Raw genomic sequence first — 25,708 nt, 5'->3', positions numbered from 1 at the left:
CAATTGCCCTTTGTTGGATTATTTGAAAATTATTTTGATTTTGAAAAATTGAAAAATATGCAGAAAAGTAGAAAGGATACAGTAGTAATCACCTGTGTATCTACTACCCACAGCTAATACAGGTCTACCTGTTGTCATATTTGCTACCCGCCTTTTTTTTAAGGAAAAAATTCCAATTAAGTGACCCATTTCCTTTATTAGAATTGTTCCACTTCCTTCCCTGAGGTGATCACTGTCATGAATTTTGTGTGAATTCAGTACATATTTTTATGCTTTTGTTGATTTCATATGTATCTATAAAAGCAGAGTATGATGTATTAAAAAATTCAATGGTTATTATATGATCATGTAAAGAACAGTGCCATAAAGTAGCATCCTATAAGTTACTTTTTCTTCAGTCAGCATTATTTTCCAGATTCATCCATGTTGCTAGGTGTATAGATCTAGATGACAGTTTTAACTGCTGTGTAATATTCCATTATGAAATACCACAGTTTACTTATCAATTCATCTATCAATGCCCGTATTTTCCTACTATAATTGATGTGCAGTGAACATTCCTGTATAAGTCTGCTTGAGCACACGACAGGCTAGAAGTGAAATTACTGGGTATTAGGGTTTTCATGTGATAACCTTACTAAATATTGCCATGTTGCTTTGTATAGAGGTGAGTAGCAAATATACTCCCACAAACATGAACAATGTATAACAGTTCCCATTTTCCTGTATCTTTGCTAACGCTTGGTGGTAACAGATTTAGTGCCAGTCTCTTGAGCGTGGAATTGCATCTCAGTCTTGTTTTGATTTTCAGTTCTCTAACAGTTGGAGAAGTTGAGTATCTTTTCACATTTCACATTTCATTATCTATGAACAGCCAATTCATATCCTTTGTCCACTTTCCCCCTTTTTTTTCCTATTGTTTTTTTGGTGGGGGAGGTCATTAGGTCTATTTATTTATTTATTATTTGGGTTTTTTTCTTTCTTTTTTTTAAACGGAGGTACTGGGGATTGAACCTAGGACCCCCTGCATGCTAAGCATGTGCTCTACTACTTGAGCTATACCCTTTCGTCTCCTATTGGTTTTTAGGAATTTAAGATATATCTGGTTACTAATCCTTTGCTAAATATTTTGCAAGTGTCTTCTCTTTGTTACTGTGTTTCAGTGTTTCGTATTGTGTCCTTTAACTTTTTGATAGAGTCAAATTCATCAGTCCTTTTGGATTTTTACTTACTGTTTTGTATTTGAGAAATTCTTTCTTACCCTGAATCATGAAAATATTCTGTCACATCGTCTTTTAAACGTTTTAAATCTGGAATGTATATGCTTGTGTTGGGTAGGGATCTAATTTTAATTCTTTTAGATGAATGACATTCTTTCCCAATCCCATTTATTGTCTATTATTTCTCGACAAAGTTGTTAAAGCTCCTCCATCATGTTGCAAGGCTCCATTTATATTCGAGTCTGTTTTTAAGCTTTCTGTTAAATTTCATTCATCTGGTTTTCTATCTCTGAATCATTACCACATTGTGTTATCAGTTATGGTAGTTTGTAGAGTCTTTTGTATTATCTACATAGACACTTAGGTAAACTGAAATAATGATGCTTTTGTTTCTATTTCTTAGACCTTTTCTTTCTTTTTTCTTGTTTTGTATGTTGGTTGGGACTTAACAGTATAACATCGACTATAGAAGTTATTGTGGGATTTAGACTTGTTTCCAGTTTTGCTATAAATGCTCTATAGTTTCATTATAATATTTGCTGTAGTTCTTGGTACGCTCTTTGTCATGGAGTGTGCCGTAGGTACTGTTTACCAGAACAAGGAAACCTCTTTGTATTCCTAATTGGCTTATATTTTTGTTGTTGTGATGAATACGTGATGAATTTTATTGGAAGATTTTCTGCATTCATTGAAGTAAGTTCGAATTTAATTTTTTAACATGGGAAATTCCATGGATAGATTTGCTGACATTAAAACCATCCTTAACACCAGAAACTAAGACGACATTGTGGATCAACTGTATTTCAATTAAAAGAGTTAAAGTCCTTATATTTCTGGAATTAATTTGGCTTTTCTGTTTTTGAAACACTGTTGTATTTGATTTACTAATATTTTATTTAGGTATTTTGCATCTATATTCTTAACTGTTTTGTGTGTTAGTTTTGTGTACAATTCTTGCCTGAGTTTTTTTTTAGATTAATTTTTTTATTGAGGTGTAGTTGCTTTAAAATGTTGTTTCAGGTGTACAGCAAAGTGATTCATATATTATATATATATTCTTTTCAGATTCTTTTCCATTACACGTTATTACAAGATACTGAGTATATAGTTCCCTGTGCTATACAGTAGGTCCTTGTTGGTTATCTGTTTTATATATAGTAGTGTGTATATGTTATTCTCAAACTCCTAAGGTATCCTCCCCCCATGCCCCTTTGGTAACCGTAAGTTTGTTTTCTATGTCTGTGAGTCTGTTTTGTAAAATAATTCATTTGTATCATTTTTTAGATTCCACATATAAGCAATATCACATCATTTTTGCCTTTCTCTGACTTACTTCACTTAGTATGATAATCTCTAGGTCCATCCATCTTGCTGCAGATGGCATTATTTCACTTTTGTGGCTGAGTAATATTCCATTGTATATTGTTCCATATCCTGTATCCATTCATCTGTTGATGGACATTCAGGTTGCTTCCATGTCTTGGCTTTTGTAAAAAGTGCCGCTGTGAACATTGGTATGCATATATCTTGTTGAATTAGTTTTTTCCTGATACATGCCCATGAGTGGGATCATTGGATGATATGGTAACTCTGTTTTTAAAGGAACCTTTATACTGTTCTCCATCGTGGCTGCACCAATTTACATTCCCACCAACAGTGTAGGAGGGTTCCTTTCCCTCCACACCCTCTCCAGCATTTATCATTTGTAGACTTTTTATGATGGCCATTCTGACTGGTGTGAGGTGGTACCTCATTATAGTTTTGATTTGCATTTTCTAATAAGTAATGATTTTGAGCATCTTTTCATGTGCCTGTTGGCCATCTGTATGTCTTCTTTGGAAAAATGTCTGTTGAGATCATCTGCCCATTTTTGATTCTTTTTTTTTTTTTGGATATTAAGATGCAGGAGCTGTTTGTGTATTTTGGAAATTAATTCCTTGTTGGTTGCATAGTTTGCAAATATTTTCTCACAGTCTGTAGGTTGTCTTTTCATTTTGTTTATGGTTTCCTTTGCTGTGCTTTTAAGTTTAATTAAGTCCTATATGTCTATTTTTGCTTTTATTTCCATCACTCTACAAGATGGATCCAAAAAGATATTGCTGCAATTTATGTCAAAAAGTATTCTGCCCATGTTTTCCTCTAGGAGTTTTATAGTACCTGATCTTACAATTAGGTCTTTGATCTATGTATGTTTATTTTTGTATGTGGTGGTAGTGAATGTTCTAATTTCATTCTTTTTCATGTAGCTGTCCAGTTTTCCTAGCACCACTTATTGAAGAGACTGTCTTTTCTCCATCATATATTCTTCCCTTTTTTGTTGTAGATTAATTGACCATAAGTGTGTGGGTTTATTTCTAGGCTTTCTATCCTGTTCCATTGGTCAGTGTGTCTGTACCATACTGTTTTGATTGCTATAGCTTTGTAGTATAGTGTGAGGTCAGGGAGCCTGATTTCTCCAGCTCTGTTCTTCTTTCTGAATATTGCTTTGACTGTTCAGGGTCTTTTGTGTTTCCATACAAATTAGAATTTGTTTTGTTCTAGTTCTGTGAAAAATGCCATTGGTAATTTGATGGGGATTGCATTGAATCTGTAGATTGCCTTGGGTAATATGGTCATATTAACATTATTGGTTCTTCCAATCCAAGAACTTGGGATAGCTTTCCATCTGTTTGTGTCATCTTCAGTTTCTTTTATTAGCATCTTACAATTTTTGGAGTACAGGCCTTTTACCTCCTTAAGTAAGTTTATTCCTAGATATTTTATTCTTTCTGACACAATGATAAATGTTTACTTAATTTCTCTTCCTGACATTTCATTGTTGGTGTATAGAAATGCAGCAGATTTCTGTGTATTAATTTTGTATCCTGCAACTTTACTGAATTCATTGATAAACTCTAGAAGTTTTCTGGTAGTGTCTTCAAGGTCGTCTGTGTATACTATGTCATCAGCAAACAGTGACAGTTTTACTGCTTCTTTTCCAATTTGGATCCCTTTTTTATTTCTTTTCTCTGATTGCTGTGGTTACAAAACTATGTTGAATAAAAGCGGTGAGAGTGGGCATCCTTGTCTTGTTCCTGATCTTAGAGGAAATGCTTTCAGCTTTCCACCATTGAGTATGAATGGTAGCTGTGGGTTTGTCATATATGGCCTTTATTATGTTGAGGTATGTTCCCTCTGTGCTCACTTTCTGAAGAGTTTTTGTCATAAATGGATGTTGAATTTCGTCAAAAGGTTTTTCTGCATCTATTGAGATGATCATATGGTTTTTATTCTTCAATTTGTTAATGTGATGTATCACACTGATTTGTGGATAATGAAAAATCCTTGAATTCCTGGGATAAATCCCACTTGATCATGATATATGATCCTTTTAATGTATTGCTGAATTTGGTTTGCTAGTGTTTTGTTGAGGAATTTTGCATCTGTGTTCATCAGTGATAGTGGCCTGTAATTTTTTTTTTTGTGGTTTCTTTGTCTGGTTTTGGTATCAGGGTGATGGTGGCCTTATAGAATGAGTTCAGAAGTGTTCCTCACTCTGCGTTTTTTTGGGGAATAGCTTAAGGATTGGTGTTAACTGTTCTCTAAATGTTTGGTTGAATTCACCTGTAAAGCCATCTAGTTCTGGACTTTTGTTTGGAGTTTTAAAATTGCCAATTCAATTTCGGTACTGGTAATTGGTCTGTTTATATTTTCTATTTCTCCCTGATTCAGTCTTGGGAGATTATACTTTTATAAGACATTGTCCATTTCTTCTAGATTGTCCTTTTTGTTGGTGTACAGTTACTCATAGTAGCCTCTTATGATCCCTTGTATTTCTGTGGTGTCAGTTTTAACTTCTTTTACATTTCTGACTTTATTAATTTGGGCCCTCTTTTTTTTTTCCCTTGCTGAGTCTGGCTAAAAATTTATCAAATTTGAGTATCTTTTCAAAGAACCAGCTTTTAGTTTCATTGATCTTTTTGATTATTTTTTTATTCTCTGTTTCATTTATTTCTGCTCTTTATGATTTCTTTTTTTCTACTAATTTTGGGTTTTGTTTGTTCTTTCTCTAGTTACTTTAGGTCTTAAGTTTAGGTTGTTTGAGATTTTTTTTGTTTCCTGAGATAGGCTTATATCACTATAAACTTCCCTCTTAGAACTACTTTTGCTGAGTCCCATAGGTTTTAGATGTTTTCATTTTCATTTGTCTATAGGTATTTTTTGATTTCCTCTTTGATTTCTTCAGTGGTCCTTTGGTTGTTTAGTAGCATATTGTTTAGCCTCCATGTGTTTTTGTGTTTTTCATAGTTTTTTCCTTGTAGTTGATTTCTAATCACATAGTGTTGTGGTTGGAAAAGATGCTGGATATGATTCCAATTTTCTTAAATTTGCCAAGGCTTGCTTTATGGCCTGGCATGTGATCTATCCTGGAGGATGTTCCACCCCACGTGCACTTGAAAAGAATGTGTGTTCTGCTGCTTTGGGATGGAATGCTCTATAAATATCAATTAAGTCCATTTGGACTAATGTGTCGTTTAAGACCTGTGTTTCATTATTGATTTTTTTTTTGGTCTGGATGATCTGTCCATTTCTGTAAGTGGCATGCATGTTAAAGTCCCCCACTATTCTGTTACTGTCAACATTTGCCTTTTATATTGAGGTGCTCCTATGTTGGGTGCATATATATTTACAATTGTTACATCTTTTTGGATTGAACCCTTGGTCATTATGTAGTGTCCTTCTTTGTCTCTTGTAACAGTTTTTATTTTAAAGTGTATTTTGTCTGATATGTGTGTTGCTGCCCCAGCTTTCTTTTGATTTCCATTTGCATGGAATACCTTTTTCCATCCCCTCGCTTTCAGTCTGTGTGTGTCTCTAGCTCTGAAGTGGGTCTCTTGTAGATAGCTTATATACAGGTCATGTTTTTGTATTTATTCAACCAGTCTGTGTCTTTGGGTAGGAACATTTAATTTGTTTACATTTAAGGTAATTATTGATAGATGTGTGCTTATTGCCATTTTGTTAATTGTTTTGGATTTGTTTTTATAGTTTTTTTCCCCCCTTCTTTTGTTCTCTTTACAATGTGATACTTTAGTGTTATGCTTGGATTCCTTTTTCTTTTTAGTTTGTATATCTATTATGGATTTTTGGTTTATAGTTACCAAGAGTTTTTGGTATGGTGGGCTTTATACATGATTAAGTTGCTGCTCTCTTAATTTCAAATGCATTTTAGATACCTGCATTTGTACTCTCCTTCCCACATGATGACTGGTTTTGATAGCATATTTTATATCTGATTGTTTTGTGTTTCTCTTAACTGCTTATTATGGACACAGATGATTGTACTACTCTTGTCTTGTACCCTCCCTACTAGCTTGTATGTGGATGATTTCCTACCTTCACTGTATGTTTGTCTTTACTGGTGAGGTTTCCATTTTGTAATTTTCTTGTTTCTAGTTGTGGCCTTTTCTGTCTAGAGAAGTTACTGTAACATTTGTTGTAAAGCTGGTTTGGTGGTGCTGAATTCTTTTAGCTTTTGCCTGTCTGTAAAGCTTTTGATTTCTCCATCAAATCTGAATGAGAGCCTTGGTGGGTAGAGTATTCTTGGTTGTAGGTTTTCCCTTTTCATCACGGTAAATATATCATGCCACTTCCTTGTGGGCGACAGAGTTTCTGCTGAAACATCAGCGGATAGCCATATGCGAGTTCTCTTTTATGTTATTTGTTGATTTTTCCCTTGTCATTTTTAACATTTTCTCTTTATTTTCTATTTTTTCAATTTGATTACTGTGTGTATTCATCCTGTATGGGACTCTCTGTGCTTCCTGGACTTGGGTGACTTTTCCTTTCCCAGGTTATAGAAGTTTTTAGCTATTATCTCTTCAAATATTTTCTTAGATTCTTGCCTGATTTTGATATTGAGGTTTAACTTTTAAAGGGAGTTTAATTTGGAGTCTCTACTGAATGTCCTGACTCCAGTGGGGTCAGGACTGGGGATTTTCAGCTTACAGGTCCTGGGTAGTTTGGCCTCATGCTGTTCCACCCTGTGCCTGTGCAGTGCCATTTCAAGTGAAGACTCAGGGGACCCTCTGCAGATCTCTTGGCTGTCTCTGTGTGCAGGTCCCTCCTCTCTAGTACTCTGCCTTGAAGATTCCCACCCTCAGCCATCATCACTCTGTGTGGTCTCCCTGTGTCACAGTCTGCAGAGTGCCTCCTGCAGACGGTCGGCGTGTTCCTGGGGCTCACTTCTTTGATTCCCTTCTCTTAGGATTCATAGTCCTTTCTTGCCAGTTGTCTGATATCTGACAACAGTTGTTTTGTATCTTTAATCCAGTTTTCTAGTTGTTTATGACAAAAAAGTCTTGTTTGGTAACAGTACATCATGGTCATTTCTTTTAAACCTAGAAGTTTTTTTAAAATTATTATTCTGTGTTTGGGATCAGGGGAGGGCACGTAGAAGGTTAATTCACTGTTCTTACCTCTAGCAGAAGTCCTTCTGTTGGATTATCTGCTTAATGAATTACGGACACCCCTACTTCTAGTTCCTTTTCACAAACTACTTACCTCTCAGAAGCTTTTTTTCTACTGCACCTGAACTTCTTGGGCTAATTCCCTTAATGTGCTTTTGTTCTGGAAGTTTAATAATTTGTCACGGCTCCTGTCAGCCCTTTTTGATATCCATGACCAGTTTGTTTCCAAGTATCCCGACCAATCAGAATTCTTTTAGAAGACATAGGATCTGGGCTTTTGAAACTGTTTAACAAGCATACTGCTAAGTGCCACTGCAGACCTTACACATTAGCAAAATGTATTTAAATATTAATTTTGATTTAAAGACATCTTTGAAGGATTGGAGACTATTTGAACAGCAGGCAACCAAGTACGAAGGTGTAGATGTTATTATGTAATGGATTAAGAGCCCAGTAAATATCTTCCCTTTATAGACATCTTCGATTCTAGTATCCTTTGGAAAGGAACGGCTCTACTGTGATGTGAGTCAGTCAACCAGGAAGGATGAGGTTCAGCCTCCCATCCTAGGACACAGAAAATTCTGCAATAGCCAATTAATTAACTCATGGTTTATAGTCTAGTTGAGAAATAAGAGAGCTTTGTTAAAAAATGATTAATGTATGTTGACAGTACATGTGAAATGTGAAGTGGATAATGAAAATGGTGCAGGAGGTTGGGTGGGTATGCATTTGGGTAAGACTTCACAGGGAAGGAGGAGGTTTCAGATGAGCAGGAGCTTGAGGGGCCTGCCCGAGTTTCAGGACAGGGCGCCCTGTGTGCAGAGGCAAGAAGGGGTGAGCTACTGCAGGGATGGAACAGGGGGCAGTGAGGATGGGAAGAGGGGTTGGGGTCTAGATGTAGAGGGTCTTGAATGTATTTCATGGGCAGCTGAAGTGTGTTGCAAGTTTTTTTTTTTTTTTTTTTAATGAAGAAGAAGAAATGCAAAGAGATGCATTTTGGGAAGATGAGTCTGTCAGCAAGTCCAGTAGGATTTTGTTCCCTCACCTACGGTTGTCATGTTTGGCTACAAATTGCAATCACCTAGAGAGTTAAAAAACCAAAAAAATAAAACACCAAAGATGCACAAGCCCCCTCCCTCAGTGATTCTGATTCATCCAGCCTGGAGTCAGGCCTGGGTTTTGAGAGTTTTAAAGCTCCCCAGGTGATGCTAATGTGCTGCAAAGCTGGAGAACCACTGCCCAGCCCACTGATAAGATCTTGATGGAGTGTTTACTCTGTGCATTGAACCACAGCCGGCCATGCAAATGCAGAATCAGCTGATAGAAAACAGTTTCAAAAGTACTTCTGTAACATTTATTTATAATATTCAACTTAGTTCAGTCCCTCAGTTAGAGTAACAGTTTTTTTTTTTTCCAAAGGAGACTCCCAGAGAAAACAAACGAGTGGTTACCAAAAAGGAGAGAGAATGGGCGGGGGTTCAAATTAGAGATACGGGATTAAGAGGTACAAACTACTGTGTGTGAAATTCATAAGCAACAGGATATGTTGTGTATCACAGGGAATTAGAGCCATTATCTTGTAATAACTTTTAATAGAGTATAATCTGTAAAAATGCTGAAACACTGTGCTCTACGCCTGAAACTAATATTGTAAATCAACTATAGTTCAATTATAAAAACAGCAGTTTTTACATTGGCCATGAAGTAGGTGGTGACAAACATAAAAATTCTTGGAAGGGACCCAAATTATCTTGAAAATTTGGTCACATGGCAAAAGGTTTTAATTTTATGCATTAAAAATAAAAGGGCAACATAAACATGTCTGTCACAGCAAGATTTCAATAACATACAAGTCACTGGAGTGTGAAAACACCAAACTTGGCAGTGATAAAAATGTAAATTCTCAAAAAATAATGCATTAGTGGAGGACTGCTGGTTTCCAAATACTGTATGTCAGTGGTTCTTGAACTTGAGTAAGCCTCAGATTCACCTGGAGAGCAGTCAGCTCACTGGGCTCTAGTTTTGGGCCAGGGGGGCAGCCAGAGAAGAGGTGCGATGCTAAACTGTTTACAGGTGATGCTGCTGCTGGTCCAAGGACCAAACTTGGAGAAGTGACATGTGGGAACCACTATTGCACGAGGTCCAAGTATTGTAGGAGGAAAGGCTTGATAAGTGTGGTTGTGGGATGTGAGTTTTGCTTTTCATGTCAGGGTCAGGGCTCATCTTGGCAGTCAGGGAATCTGTCCCCCCCAGTTCAAGCCAGCCCCTCCTGTCTGCGTGCTCCGGGAGGCTGCTGCCAGAGCCCAGGAGAGGTAGGTAGAAGAGAAAATTGTCTCATTATTCTCCTTATTGTCCTTTTAAAATTTACAGAAAAATGGTATTGGGTATAGTCATACTATTATATAACATGGTCTTTTTTATGTGAGTTTAAAGTTTTTTTTCCTTTCATTCTTTCCCTGCTGACCTTACTGTACCACGTACAAAATTTGAAGAGTTAAAAAAAAATGGCTGCCTTTTTATACTTCTAACCCAACCATGTCCTCCTAAAGACAGGTCCTTGTATATTCCTGGTGGTTTTGGGAAGGTCTCAGGGCTTGGCTTCCATCTCGAGACCAGCCATTGTAAGCCGCCCTGTGCAGCCTGCCTGGTGGGTTAGGAGACGTTTTGTGGTACACCTTGGGAGGGAGGGGAAGCGGAAATCATTCTCAGATGTTAAACTGCAACATGTTTCTAATTGAAAGCATGAAGAGAATGTATACATGAAAGTTGCCTGGGGGCTGATCTCTGGCTGAGGCTCAGCTTTGAAAGCCTCGTCCAGTCCTCGCTTGTGGCCACTTCTGTTCTCTCTGGGTGGAGCTCATTTCCATTCCTGTGACATTCCATAAATAACCGTGGCCGCATAGGGACCTGACAGTCATCAGCCGGCCAGGAAAACGCTGATAAATTAGAATCTTGAACTCTAGACGTGCATAGTTTTGACTTTGAATTCTAGAAGCCTAATATGGAAAGAGCCCTTGGGGACCATTTTAGAACAGGCAGCTCCTGCCCTCCCCCTGCCCCCGGACATGTACAGGAGCAGAGGCCAAGCTTCACTAACTTACCCCAGGGTCACCTTAGGAGCCGGCTGCATTTTTCTTTCCTTTTTTTTTTTTAAAGTCCTTCCCAACTTTTAGAAAATTGGTCAGCCTAGTATTCTGACACTTGACAGCCTCTTCTTACCATTATTTGCTGTAACTAATAGGAATTGCATTGGAGGCAGATAGGGAAAATATCTTCTCTTTTTTGTAGAAAATCAGTAGGTTTCCAGGCTCTTAGGTGTTGGTCATTTGGCTACTCCATAACTGAGCTCCTCTGGTTCATATCCCTCAGTCTATTTGTAACTGTTTGTGGACTGAGTCTTGTGTTGAATTTTATGGGAGATTTAGTATTGGGATCTGCTTCAGGTCCAAGAGTTGAAGTCAGAGGTGGACTGATAGCAAGAGGTTGGCATAAATAAATGTACTTGGACAAATAAAGAAGGGACTGAAGGAATCACGCCCACAGACCTATGGCATTAACCTCATGAAAAGTAAGTCAGTAACATCTAAACTCCTAAGGTCCCACAGGGACCTTGCCTGTGATATAAAATCCATTCAGCTCACCTGTGACCCATAGCCCTGCTAACTTTAAAACTGCTTGTCCACAGTCTGGTGATTCAAAGTACACACATCCTAGCAAATGGGGATAAAGAGGTTGTTTCTTTTGGGTTGTCTTTCATTATAAAGTTAGGGATGGTGTATGGTACACTGGCTTTAAAAAAATATTTGTGTGTGTGTACACACACATCTATACACATATATATTTGTGTGTTTATTAGATGACGCTCAACCTCTCTGCCCTTGGTTTTTCTCTCCTGTTTAAAAAAAAAAAGAAAAGTGGGTCAGACTAAATTTTTGCAGCAGTCACTACGAGCTCTGATAGCTCATGGAAGATGAAGGCTGTAACACTTTTTGGGGTTTGGATCTGGGACTGGCCTTTTGTTTTTTGCCAGGTCTTGTTTGGATGTTTAAAATGTACACAGAACACAACTGGAAAAGAAGGGCAGAGTCCTTTCTTCAGCTTTTCCCCCTGTGTTTCTGATGCGTTTCTGAGAGGCGGCTATCGTAAAGCGGTTAAGGATGGTGATGTTGGAGCCAGTTCACATAAATTCAAATCCCAGCTCTTCTGTTTACTAATGACTGTGTGCTCTTTGGCAAATTATATAACCCCTGTGCCTGTTTCTTCATCAGTAAAATGGGCAAAATAAAATACCTACTTAAACCAGTTGCTGGGGGGTGAAATTTGTCTGTCTGTGAGAAGACTGCCTGGCACAAAGGAAGCCATCGGTAAGTGTGAGCTGTTACCGTCACCCTCACCATCATTGTCCTTTTATCTTCATGGGGAGCAGCCTGGTGCTACTGGGAAGCCTTTGGAGGACTCAGAGTCTGCAGTGTTTTTCCTCAAAGTGTGTATTCTGTTGTCTTCCCGCAGCGAACTGTGTCCCGCCGTGCCAGAATGGAGGGATGTGCCTCCGGCCTCAGCTCTGCGTGTGCAAACCGGGGACCGAGGGCAGAGCCTGTGAGACGACAACTGCCCAGGACACTGTGTCCCCAGTCTCTGGGGGACAGAGTCCTGCTTCCTCCTGGGCCCCCCCTGAGCCAGCAGCAAAGCACACTTCATCTAAGAAGGCAGACGCTCTACCGAGAGTCAGTCCCATGGCTCAGATGACCTTGACCCTCAAGCCAAAGCCTTCAGTGGGACTCTCGCAGCAGATACATTCTCAGTGAGTGTTTTGACCTTGCCTCCAGCTCAGAAGCATCTAAGTTACTTTCTAGGATGCGTTGCTTTAAATCGCTTTTCCTGCAGAGTTTGTAGAAATCACTTGGCTAATCATGTCTTTCTTTCCTTTTCTTAAGGTTTTCCATCTTATGTTTACACATCAAGTCTCTTAAAAATACTTGCTATGTGTGTTTAGCCTCTGCAGGGAAGATCTGCCGTAAGCGTTAACCAAAGCAGGTGCTGGGACTAAGGAGATCTAGGTTGGAAGGGAAAAATAAAGATAGCTATTTGATTATGGTGGAGTTGTAGGTTAAAAAAAATTTTTTTTTTCGGGGTCTGGGGTTGCTTTAAAGTTTTTGCAGTATCAGCTTAAAGGAGAAACAGTGAGTGTGATTTTGAAAGGTCCTTGCAAAAGGTAAGAACTCAGCTTTGCATGGAGAAGGTGAGTCTTGGGAGAAAGAGAATTTCTCCACCTCTGTAGCAGGTTAAGTGTATCTTTTAACACCGTGTTTACCTCCCAGTTGCCATGCAGATCTGTTTTTGGTGAATGAGCTTGTGTTTTATTTATGGGAATGTGGTTTTTTCTTAGCGTTAGGAAGTGAGTGCTCTTCTGAGCAAAATGAGAACTCCGTAAGGACAGGGTCATTTACACAAATTGTTTCCTTTTAATTAGCTACTCTCCATGGATAACGAGATGCAGAATTCACTGCAACTATCACTTGTCATTTGTCTAGGAATGTAAAATACAGGAAGTTCTCAACTTAAAAATGACCCAGCAGTTAATCTGTAAGTCACTTGCCTGGAATTTTGAATGCTTTCCCCTCCAGAGATAGCTTCCACCTGATGATTAGTATCCAGTCAGCCCACAGAAGTTATTTACTATAGATGAAATTATCCTAATTTATATTTCCCCTCTGAATAGGCCACCTACTGTCCCTGCTGAGTGGGGTCCTGATAACTTTCCCTTCTTTTATTCCTTCCCCAGTCCTCTTATTTCTGCTTTTTTTCCCCCCCTCATTTCTTCTTGCCTCCTGCTTCATTTCTCCCATGATAAAAGCAATTTGGGGGCTGCTCTGGCATTGAACAGTTTTGCTACCATGCCCATTGGAAAACACATCCTGCCACCCTCCACAAGAAGGAATGGTCGTTAGAGCCAGAGCTTAGTAAGGGCGTACTGCGTTCCAGGTGCTGGGTCACATGCTTTGTACGTATTATTAATTCATAACTCACAATGATGCTCCATAAGGTACCATTATTAAACCCATTATACAGGTGGGGAAAGTGAGGTACAGAGTGGTTATGTAGTGTGCTCCAGGTCACACAGTTAATATGTGAATGAGAATGGTATTAGGATTTAAATAGAGGCAGAATGAGGAGAACACATGTTAGGCTTTCACTGGAGGCAGGCAGGCTCCAGCTTCCGCACCCTGCAGGAGAGGGTGGCAGGCTTTCTCTGTAAAGGGCCAGACGGTGAATATTTGTAGCTTTGTGGGACATAGGGTTTCTGTTGCAGCTTCTCAGTTCTGCCATCGTAGCACAAAAGCAGCCACAGATGATGCGTCAGGGAATGAGTGTCAGTGTGCCAGCACAACTTTATTTATGGATGTTGAAATTTGCAGTTCATAGAAATTTCATGTGTCACCCAATATTCTTGTTCTTTTTGTTTTTTTCTTTTCTCAACCATTTCAAAAATGTGAAACTGCTTCTCAGCTTGTGGGGCCACACAGAAGCAGGCTGTGGCCAACTTTGGCCCCTGATGTGTAGTTTGCTGGCCTCCTCTGCAAGATAGTAGTGCTTTTTGTGGGTCAGGATTTGAATGTGACTGTGTCTTTGAAATGATAAAAAGCTTTGATTATATACTAGCCAGATGTCTCTCTTCCAGCATTGTTCTTGATCTTAAAAACAAAGAACAACTCTGGTGAACTATGCCTTGGCAATCCAGAGTCAGGTTACTGTGCATTGCAATTATTTATTTATTTTCCTAGCATTATTAGTTACATAAACTGTGAAGTCATTTACAAGCGACATCATTCATCTTGAGTATCACCATCACCCTGTTAGAATTTGACCCTCTGTGGTGTGTATATATGGATTGTTAGTGAGAACCATATGTCAGATGTCAGGTAAAGGAGCAACCTTCCCCCCGCCAACCCCCCTTCCCTTTTTTCTTTTTCTTTTCTTTCTTTTTTCTTTTTTTGGTAGCAGCAGTGTGATTTAGACAAGAATGTTGTGAGTTGAAGAGGAAGGTAAGGTTTCAGCTCTAACTTGGCTTTGGGAAAATACAAGTCATTAGATAATTTGCTTCAGAGACTTCATCTGCTGAATGAAGATGCTTTTTACGATAGTATTGTTACAGGCGTGCGTTTATGGGTGTGCCTGCTTTGTGTTTTTGGATGAGGAGAATAGATGGCCCAAGATGCTGACAATTCTGATGTTTTCTTCATAAACTTTTGTCAGTTGCCTGTTATCTGGGCACTGCAGGGACTCTTAAGTTGTATAAGATCCAGTTCTGCTCTTAAGGAGATTTTGATGTGACAGATTGGCTACTTTTGAGAAATGTAACAATTCCTAAGTTACCTTTTTTTTGTTTTTTTTAAGGATAACCTACTTTAGGGTGTTTCAGGGTTTGGTTTGGTTTTTAACTAGAGAAGGAGGAAATTAATTGAGCCTCCTTAAAATGCTTTTAGACGTAAAGACACTTAAAATATCAAAATGTTTAGTGTTACATCCATATGTGGCCTATGAAATGCTACAGTCTTGATCGTTTATTTAAGTTTTTATTGAGCTCGTGCTATGTCCTGTGCATTGTTTTAGGGGCTTGGGGTGTAACAGTGAACATCTCAACCTAATGTCTGCCTCCCTGGGGCCTCCAATCTGCAGTGGGAGAGACAGCTGATGAATGGGATAATTAAAACATAGGTTAGATTGTGGTAAGTGCTGTGGAGAAAATGAAACTGTAGTAATGGACAGGGAGTACTGGGTGAGGGTGGGATGGGAAGGGGTGAGGGCCCTGGTGGTTTTAAATAAGTTGTCACAGAAGGTTCCGTTGAGAAGGTGACATTTAAGCAGAGGCCTGAAGGAGGCGAGGGCATAAATCATGGAGATGGAGGGGATGGGGCAGGGGCCCCAGCTGGCTGGAGCGTGCCTGGCATATTTGAGGAACAGTGACTTCGGTAAAACTGTAATGTTAAAACTACACATTTTAGGCAGGCGGTTGTTAGATGAATTTGTTTTACCCTTGGCCAGATTGATTTTAGACAGCTTGACTTCAAACCAGATACAAAGTTCTTTTGGAAATCGAAGGAGCAATTGTTCCCAGGTTTTGGAGTGCTAGGGACATGGAAGTCTAAGAACAGCTCTGGGGAAGGCCTGTGAGCTTGAAGAGATAGTTAAATTTGATGCAAAGAACCGGTGAAGAGCTTGCCTAGGAAAGGCAGTGGTGTGACGCCAGGAAGTTTGGTGTATTAGTTACCTACTGCTGTGTAACGGGTCACCCCCAAACTCAGCAGCCTAAAACAATAAACATTTACTGTCTGACGATCTCTGCGGGTCAGGAATCTAGGAGATGCTGAGCTCTAAGCTCTGGCTCAGGGTCTCCCATTGAGGTTGCAGTCAGCAGGCGTTGCTTGACTGGGGCTGGAGGACCCACTGCTAGGGTAGGGGGCTGCTCACTCCCATGGCTGTTGGTGGAGGCTTCACTTCCTTTCCACATGGCCCTCCCCTCTCCACAGAGCTGCCTGAGCATCCTCACAGTGTGGCTGCTGGCTTCTCCCTAAGCAAGAGATCCCCAGGCTACAGGGCCCTTTTAGTCTTGAAAATGACACACCTTTCTCTCAGCCGTATTCTGCTCACTAGAAGTAAGTGGCTAAGTTGAGGGACTGTAATTAATCAGCTACCTTCTTTGAAGAGAGAAATATCAAAGAATTTGTGAATGTATTTTAAAATGACCACATTTAGGATATGATTTGTTTGGAACTTGATATAAATGAAGACTAGTGGTAATAAGAGTTTTTAAAGACTGGCTTAAACCCAAGTCAAAGTCTAAGACTTCAACAAAACGATTCTGAAAAGACACAAAGCAAAACAGAAAAAGTAATGAAGGGGGAACCTATAGCCTAAAAGAGATTTAAGAAACATATTAACCAACCAATCATAATATTTAGATTATATCTATCCAGATGCAGACAAACTAAAAGAAAAAGAATGATGATTTATAGGACAATTATGAAAATGCTGATGTTGATTGGAAATTTGATGATATAAAAGAATGATTATTGATTTTGAGGCCTGTGATGATGACCTTGTAGTTATATAAGGAAGGGAATCATATTAAAGTATTTACACATGAAATTATATGATGTCTGAGCTTTAACTGAAATTATCCAGTGGGTTGAGGTATAGAGGTAATAAGATTAGCCATGAGGGAATAATTATTGAAGCTGGATAATGGGTACACAATTCTTTTTATTTAACATTTTTTTATTGAGTTACAGTCATTTTACAATGTTGTGTCAAATTCCAGTGTAGAACACAATTTTTCAGTTACACATGAACATACGTATATTCATTGTCACATTTTTTCTTCTCTCTGTGAGCTACCACAAGATCTTGTATATATTTCCCTGTAGTTGGGTACACAATTCTTATACAAGCCTCTCTACTTTTAAATTTCTACTTTTCTACTTTTAATTTTCTGTAACAGAGAGTAACAAAAAAGGGAAGAAGTTTCAGGTAGGAAGAATGCCACGGTTCTTCTTCTGCCTTGGGTGGTTAATCTGTAGTATCTAAAATGCATCAGAACTGTTGGTAATCGGAGGGTGTCTCTGTAACAGGTGTGGTAGTACTGGTAACAGAGAGAAAGGGAGTGAATTCAGGAGTTCTTGTTAATGAAAGACTGTGGTATGGTCCAGGCTTGGGACTGTGGGAGAAAGGAAGGATGTGGAGGTCTTTCTGGCCTACTGTTTTCAAAGATTTCTTTGGTAGTGTCATGGCTCTCCAAGGTCTTTGATGGTGGTTGATACTTGGTAAATGAATGGTTTCTGGCAGAGCTTTATGGATAAATAGCCAAAATCATCCTGTGTACCCCATCAGGGACTAAAACCAAGTGGGTACCTGTGCTAGACGCCTGGCCACTTGGTCAGGTGTTGGTTCGGAAAGACTTTGGTCAGGGCATTCTGGCAGTAGTCATTGCTCTAGTTGCTAATTCCATTCCTGCTTTTCATGGAAGTCGATTATTATGATGTCCCTTTTTCCAATTTTTTGTAGGCCACATCACGGATGCTCCATGAGCCAAAGAAAAGACCAAAGGATGCCTCATCTTCCTGTATACAAATTTTGGCAGTTCCTTTTCTAATTCTTTGAACTTTTATGTTACTTAATAATACTGCATTCCTTAGAAGGTCCGTATGAACACTTCAGGTTACTTTCATAATTGCATCCTATAGATGTTACTTATATGTAGCTGTCAGTGTATTTGCGGAAGAATTGCCACTGTTAGGTCACAGGTGCAGCCCCTGGGTCTGCCTTTAGGACTATATGTGAAAACGTGTTAAAGCACGTATGTTTTGGCCAGGAGCTCCACAAAGGAGCAAAACCCTAAACTTCAGTTTTCCAGAGCTTTTTCATCACCTGTCAGTATTGTTTTTCACATATGTATTGAAGTTTCCCGTAAGAGTTTGTATTCAACCCTCAGTGCTGCTCAGTGAGGCTGTTTCGACTTATGTAAGATGTCTTTATCCTTGTTAGTCGCGATGCATGTTTCAGGCACCGACTGCCCGCTGAACCTTGAGGTGGAGGTCGTGAGGGGCCTTCTTCCGCTGCTGATGTCTTCTGGTGGTGGGGAGCACATAAGTGCAAATGACCACCACTTTGCCATATGGGGAGCAGTTTATCTGTAGTGTGTAAGGAGGAAGCACTTTTGCAGGACACAGTATGCCCAGTCACCCCTCTTTGAGCTAGAGAAGGAAGTCTGGTTTTACTCAGGATGTGGGTGTCAAATCTATCTCAAGAGTTCACATGTAATGCAGTGTTTTTTTTCTTTCCTGGTGATGGCTGTTTTCATCGTTTTATGTCCTGACATTTCAAAGGATGGTGGTTAGTTTCTCTGGAAAAAAAAATAGCTTGGTCCTGTCTCAAGCCAGTTGAAGGACCTGAACTTACCTAGTGGCGTTGATTACCCATTTTTCCTGTCATCTTCTTCCCAGGGATGTGATGAAGGAGAAAGAAGCAAATTAGAAAATGGTCTCTTTTAAGACAGGAAGGATTCAAGTGTGTTCTCTGTCTATCAAGTGGGCCTGTGATACGCCAGATATTTTCTAAATATAGGGAAGGCCCTTTAAAATCCGCACAGAGATGATGGGTTCCACTTTCAGAGGTCCTGAGAAGTGCCCACTTCACGTTTACCACGGGTCAGCTGATAGGGAGCAGCGCTGAGTTATGTCTGTGCCGTGGAGAGCAGGGCGCTCCACTGTCCTCCATCTCTGCCCAGCTCTTACCTTCCTGTCACTGTGGTTGAGTCTTAAGAAAAGAAAAAGAAAAAGGAAAACTATATGCCATGGTATCTGCAAGGAAGGGAAACTTTGTGGAATGTTCCCTGAAGCATTCTGCTCTCCTGGTTACCAGCCACAACAGCAACCTAGTATCAACACATTCCCTTTATTTGGACTTTCTCATATTACCCCTAAGGGGGGAAAAAAAACTTATTATAAAACTACATCAATAGGTGAAGCTTTCAGGAGAAATTTCAGGCTTTTTGCAGCTCTAATAGTTGAGATTGGGACCTTGTCTGAATTTATGAATGAAGCCAGCAAACTGATCAGTGCTGAAACAGACGGTTTCCCCAGGTGATGCTTCAGACAGTGGGGGACCTTGCTCAATGTTGGCCCCCACCCCCCACTCTGCCGACCCTCCCCCCTGCTTCATTCTGTGCTTCCTGTGCTTAACCGTTATTATAACGCTTACTACACAGCCTGTCATCTCTTTATCTACATAGGTACGCAGAAGGGCTACAAGAAATGTTTAATACATCTTTTTTGAGTTTTGCCTGCAGAAAAAAATACTAATATTGTCTAAGTCCCTGTCCAAAGATTGTTTGCATGAATACTTATATGGCAGGTGTGACTTTTTTTCTCTTGGAATGACACCATGTGGCTTCGTAAAAGCCCTGAGTGGTTTGCCGAGTACTTCGCCTGCCTTGTTGAACTTGCCCAACAAGTCTACGAGATGAACCTTACTTCAGGATGTGGAAAAAAGGTGAAGTGGCAGAAAGTTGAAGACAGGGAACTCAGTCTGGGGATTTTAGCATTCCTGATGCTTCAGGGATGTGATGGGAACTAAAAATGTGACTGATTTTATCATTTTATATGTGGGTCTTTTAAACTTTTTAAAAGTGGGAGTTAAATGGAAATTTCACACAGAGGGGTACTCAGATCAAAAGTATGCACGCCTGGTGATGACTCATGTCAGAGAGTCAACATTGCCGGCACCACAGTGCCTTGTTTTTCCTAAATCTGCCCTCTTTCTTATCCCCAAAGGGAGCCGCTATCTTGACTTCTAACACCAGAGATGAGTTCTGTTTCTGAGCTGTATATAAATGAATCATACAGTGTGTGTCTTCTCACTCACCATTGTATCTGAGATGCATCTACATAGTTGTGGGTGACCAAAGTTCACATTTACATTCCAAAGATGATTCCATCGTGTGAATATCCCACAACTTATTATTTGTTCTGTTCTTGATGGATGTTTGGAATTTTCCCAGTTTTTGGTTCTTAGGAATAATGCTGTGTGTGTAGGTATATGTGCCAATTCCAGAAAGAGACCTCTGTGAATGAAGTCTTCAGGAAGACGAGCCCAACTAGACACAGCAGTGTCAAGGTTCGAGGAGGACCTCATAATCCAGCCTGTAAATTGTGATCATGTTTTGCCATCCGTTGGTCAGCACTGCTTTGTTGTCTGAGAAAAGCGGACGTAGGAGGACAGTTGTGGGATGAGAGAGTGTTTGAGGAACTGGAAGCCAGGAACTTTCTCCTCCTGAGCAGGACTTGGCAGGAAGGGTGGACTGTGGGGTGGGGGTGGCAGAGGCAGAAGAAGGGGCCGGGTCACTTGTGCTTCATGATGTCTGTGCCCTGCTGGGTCCACAAGGATGTCTTGGCCAAGAGCAGTTTTGGGAGACAGCCTGTAACTGACTGGGTTTAAGTTCTGGTCCAGGGTAAGTAAAGAATTTTGTGGAAACTCAAAAGTGTGCAACTAAAAAGTGTGCATGCTGGGATGGTTTGCCCTCCAATTGAATTGCTAGAAATCAGGATGGTGTTTTGGTGCAGTATAATAATAGTGAATATTTACTGAGTGTTCTGTGCCAGGCACTATTTTAATTGCTTTTTGAGTATTCACTTAACCCTCTCCAAAGAATGTGACATAGATTTATTATTATCCCCATTTCATGTGATGAAGCAGCTCAGGTGCAGAAGGATTAAATCATTTGCCTAGGTTCACTGAGCTAGTAAGTGAGAGTCTGGATTCAGATTTAGGAAGGCTGTGAAGTGAGCCTCTTTATAATGCCACTTTGTTTGCTGGCATTTGTATTAGTTTCCTATTGCTGCTGTAACAAATTACCACAAATTTAGTGACTTAAAACAGTTCAAATGTATTCTCATAATTCTGAGGTCAGATGTCTGAATTGGGGGTCTCACTGGGCTAAAATCAAGATGTTGGCAGGGCTCCTTTCCTTCCAAAGGGTCTAGGGGAGACCCTATTTCCTTGCCCTTATCCAGCTTCCAGAGCTTGCCTGCCTCCTGTGGCTCAGAGCCCTTGCTCCACCATCAAAGCTGACAGTCTCGGGCTGAGTCCTTCTCACTGCTGTTCTCTGGTTCTTCTGCTTCCCTCTTCTACTTTTAAGAACACTTCTTGGGGTGGGGAGAGTAGAGCTCAGATGATGGAGTGCATGCTTAGCATGCATGAGTCCTGGGTTCAATCCCCAGTACCTCCTCCAAAAATAAATAAACCTAATTACCCCCCCCCCCCAATTTATAAGAAAACTTCAAGTAACACTGGGCCCAGCTGAATAGTCAGGATAATTTCCCCATTTCAGGGTCAGCTGATGAGCAAGCAGCCTTAATGCCACCTGCAGCTTTGACTTCCCTTTGCCGTGTGACCTAGCGTTAGGCACAGGTTCTAGAAGGGGAGGAGGACGTGGGCTTCTTTATTCTGGCTGCCACAGGGCATTACCAGGGACCTAGTCTTGTCCTGGTGGTCTTCTCTGCTACTTACGAGTGAGCTGTGATCAGAAGGGATAGTAAATAATCATCAACATACTCCAGCAGAAACAGCCGTTGTGACTCTTATAAGTGTTATATCTAAACACTTTACATAAATTTAAGGCCAAAATGTGGCCTCCCTTGTTCTCTGAAATCTTGGGATCAGCATGCTCCAGCACTTGTGGCAGATGCAAGGGGGGAAACCAAGAGATCTAGAGCCTAGAGACGGCCAGGCACCAGGAGGGGCCGGCTCTCCTTAGCCCTTAGCCTCATGGCACGAGGGACTGAAAAGTCAGCACCACTTTTGACATACTGTGGGCCCACCCACTAGACAGAGTGGCCCGTGGACTCTGGTTGCGGCTCTCCTGGGGGGGGGGTTAGGGGTGCCCCTCCCTCAACAGTTAAGACTGGGGGCCCTTGAGCCCAATAAAATGTTTCCCGTGTGATTATTCTTCTACGTTGAAATACATTTGTGCCTTGGAAATTGAATTAATTAGTTGTCAGAAGACTTGCTGCAAATTGACAGTAGAGCTGGGATTGCAACGCGAATCCACTGATAAGCAGCTGGAACAGAGTGCAGTTTGGCTGACACGTGGGACCCGTGAGCATTAGGCCTGGCCTGCGTGGTTGATGCTGAACACGAGAATGATTTTTAGGGCTTGACTTTGGGTGTCGCACAGAGTGAAATAAAAATTCCTGTCTCCATTTGGATCTGCCTGGCGTTCCATAGATACTGCCCATGACCCCTTCCCAGGTGCCTCTGGGCTTGCACTAAATCCTCTTTCCTTGTTTTCCTTGGCTTAAGCCCTTGTTTATGTTTGAGCAAAGTGTAGACTAAATTATAAGACTAAATGTTTATAGCAGTTTTCTGCTCTCGAGTTGCCTGGGTTCAGAATGAAGAACCTGTAAGATGTGAGTCCTGTGTGAGGGAGGTGACACGAACACCTCACATACAAGAGCGGCATGAGTAGGCGATAACAAGCGGAGTGAGGTAACGTGTATGATCAGTGTGCCTCGAGCTAGTATGTTTTCAGTGACGTTCTCGAGGTTGAGTGTATTTTTTACCTTTTTATCTGTTCCTTAAATGTACTAGAGATGACTTAGCAGAAATAGCTGATCCTAGGGTGCCAGAGACAAGAACTTCTCAGTGGAAAGAATGCCCATTAACCACGATGGCGGAGAGAAACCCTTGATTGGCTAATCCTGGAAAAAATGTCTGTCATTTTTCAGGACTGTAGTTTTTGGACAAGATGATGATGTGTTTATGCAGGATAGCAGGAGGAACCAGAAAGACAGGGTAAAACTAAGTAGTGGATTGGAAAGTGTTCCTGTTCCCATTAGAGTTAGGGGACTTTTCCAGGAGTGAGACGGAAAGGCTCTGACTGTCCCCTGGATGCCAACTGCTGGGGACTTGATGAACTATGAAATCTAGTTCACAGCTAGAGGGATCTTTTCAAAATGTGAGTCTTGTCATGTCTTGCTGTGCATGAGAGCCTCACTGGCTTCTCTGTGCTCTGAGGATAAAGATTAGTTCTCTACTCCTAGATGGTCAGACTCCATGGGCTCACACAACCTGTCACCATGTCACAGGCAGCCCCTTGACTCTGCCCTGCTCCTTCCTGACATGTTTTCTCTGCCTGCAGCCGTGTGTGCACGTACATACATGTTCCATTTCCCTGTTAACACCTGCTCAGTCACTGGTCTCCATTTCCTCAGGAAAGCATTCCCCGATACCTCCCTTCCTCCCTGAAAGATGCTGTCCCAGCACCATGTTCCCCCACCTCCTCCCTTCATAGTGTTCATGTCAATTTGTGTGGTTTCCTCTACTAGACATGGTGCTTACGTGGTGGACAAATAAATGTAGATGATATGACTGCTCTGAATTGGAAGGTCTGACTACAAAAATGCAGATATCAGCCTGTCTTCTAAGCTGCCTCAGTTTCCCCAGAGTAATCAGAAAAGACGAGTTCAATGAGTCACTGATCCGAGAAGGCAGAAGCTCACGCGGTCCTCCCACACGCTGTTTCAGGACAGTAGTTCAGCCCCGGCGTCTTGTTCTTCTGTAGTACCCGTAGGTGATGATGGGGCCTGCGTCCTGTATATCTCTGGATGCTAACAGGAATTTCCATTGATCAGACTCCATTTAGTTCTCTGGATATTATCTTCTTGACATCGCAATGCCAAGTGTTCTTGCTCCTTGCACTTCCTAGAATGCCTGTAATAGACATAGGGCACGTTAACAAACAGGAAAAGTGACAGCAGAGGCCAGGCAGCCACTCTCTTGGGAAAATTACTGAAACTGACACTATAAATCAAGTTTACGAGCTTGACTTTCCTAGGACTCATGAGTATTTAATTAAATATTAATTGCTTTGAACTTTGACGTAAGATTGGCTCGACTCTCATAGAAAGCAAACAGGGACATTCAGGCAGACTTTATTTTTCACTTAGAGTTCATATGATTCCAAAGTGATGTGATTCATGGAGTTAACTCTTAACAAAACACAGAAGAAATATTTTATCAATATCAGTATCTTTGAATAGAATGAATCCTGGGTACTTGTACCTTTTGAAAGCTATTTGAACATCATGGAAAATAGAACAAGAATGTATTAGTTAGACTTTTTTTTTTCTTTCAATCTTCCAAAATTTTCAAGTAGTGCAGTGCAGACCACAATGTTTTATAACTTGAAGGGGCAAATGCCTTACCCAGAGTCACAGGGAAATGCAGCCGCTGAGCTGTGCCTTGAATCTGACCTCTTAGTCCATGTTCCCCTTGTCTTTTATGTGCTGTAGCCTGACTCTCTGCACCGAAATACAAAAAAGAAAGAAAGAAAGAAAGAAAAAAATATTTGCACAGTATTTTTGAAGCCCAAAATATAGATACAAAGGATGGAGGAGTGAAAAATTTTTGTCATCGCATGGATCCTCAAGCAAACCACTCTTGTTTGACAAGTTGTTTATTTTCAAAACAATCAAGAGTCATTTAGTTCAAAATGTATTTTGTCTCATGGGGAAAATGTGACCATTATTTCATTCTAATAAGTCACCAGTGGAGAAGCTTTTCCTAAATCTTGAAAAATTAGCTAGCCTGTCTGCCATAGATACAGAAATTATTTTTAAAAATTCTCATTTTAGGGCTTTCTTGACATAGACATCACTTTCATTGCTTTACAGCACTGCCTTTAATTTTTTTTTGGCCTGATGTTGGTGTTTTGCCAAGTGCTGGTATTTGGAGATTTGATGGACAGAATCTAAAGTGAGACATCATTCTTAATTTGTTCAAAGCCTCTTTATGCAGCAGCTAATCCTTCCTAATTGTATTCCTAGGAAGGATGTTCTTAACTCAAACAGGAAGAGGACAGACATTTTGAGGAGATTAGGATGCACTTTACTTTGAAAAAAGAAATTTGAAAGGAAGTGCTCTCTCCCATTTCTCATTCTGTGGGAACAAATAACCATTTTTCTCCTTGGTCCTTTTTGGGACTCTCTTTCTCTTTCTGTTTCTCTTCCATTCCTGTGGCTTCTCTTTATCTCCTGGTTTAACTAAGAAGCTATTTGAAGGAGGGGGAAAAATGCTTAAAAAAATCCATTTCCATGTATAAGGCAAGCATTTCACAACTAAATTGGCTTAATGTCTTGGAAGGGGACCTGGGAATCTAAATAGTTGGAAAATTGAGTATGCATACATGAGAAATACTTTATGTAAGGTTGAAACACTTTGCAGTCTCCTTGGGTAATTTCTTTGTTGCTGTATTGTTTTGTAGTCATTTAACGTAGTGATTTTTATGTGGAAGTGTATATGTTGGTCAGTGACATATGTATATTAGATCATTTCAGATCCTTAATATTTTGAAAAGAATAAGTGTGGCCACTGTCAAATAAGACTTTGATAAATAAATGATAGTCTGGAAAGTCTTAGTGGTTTTGAATATCCCTATGAAGTGTGATTTTATCACATGCTCACAGAATCAATTTGTTTTCCTTG

The 25,708-nt window shown here is 40.3% G+C and overlaps 1 protein-coding gene across 6 annotated transcripts in view; it reads left to right on the top strand.

Moving 5' to 3' along the window:
• Nucleotides 1–25,708, top strand: part of LTBP1 (latent transforming growth factor beta binding protein 1) — a 371,985-nt gene that overhangs the window by 38,491 nt on the left and 307,786 nt on the right. For all 6 annotated transcript variants that reach the window (XM_072937938.1, XM_072937939.1, XM_072937941.1 and 3 more), the window contains exon 3: nucleotides 12,179–12,470. In XM_072937938.1, coding sequence (XP_072794039.1) covers nucleotides 12,179–12,470 — 292 coding nt within the window. The remainder of the gene's footprint in view (nucleotides 1–12,178; nucleotides 12,471–25,708) is intronic.

This window comes from Vicugna pacos, chromosome 15, assembly GCF_048564905.1.
Source record: "Vicugna pacos chromosome 15, VicPac4, whole genome shotgun sequence".
NCBI classification, from domain to species: Eukaryota; Metazoa; Chordata; class Mammalia; order Artiodactyla; family Camelidae; genus Vicugna; species Vicugna pacos.
The sequence above is the reverse complement of the archived record's forward strand: the minus strand, read 5'-3'. Positions and strand labels throughout refer to the sequence as shown.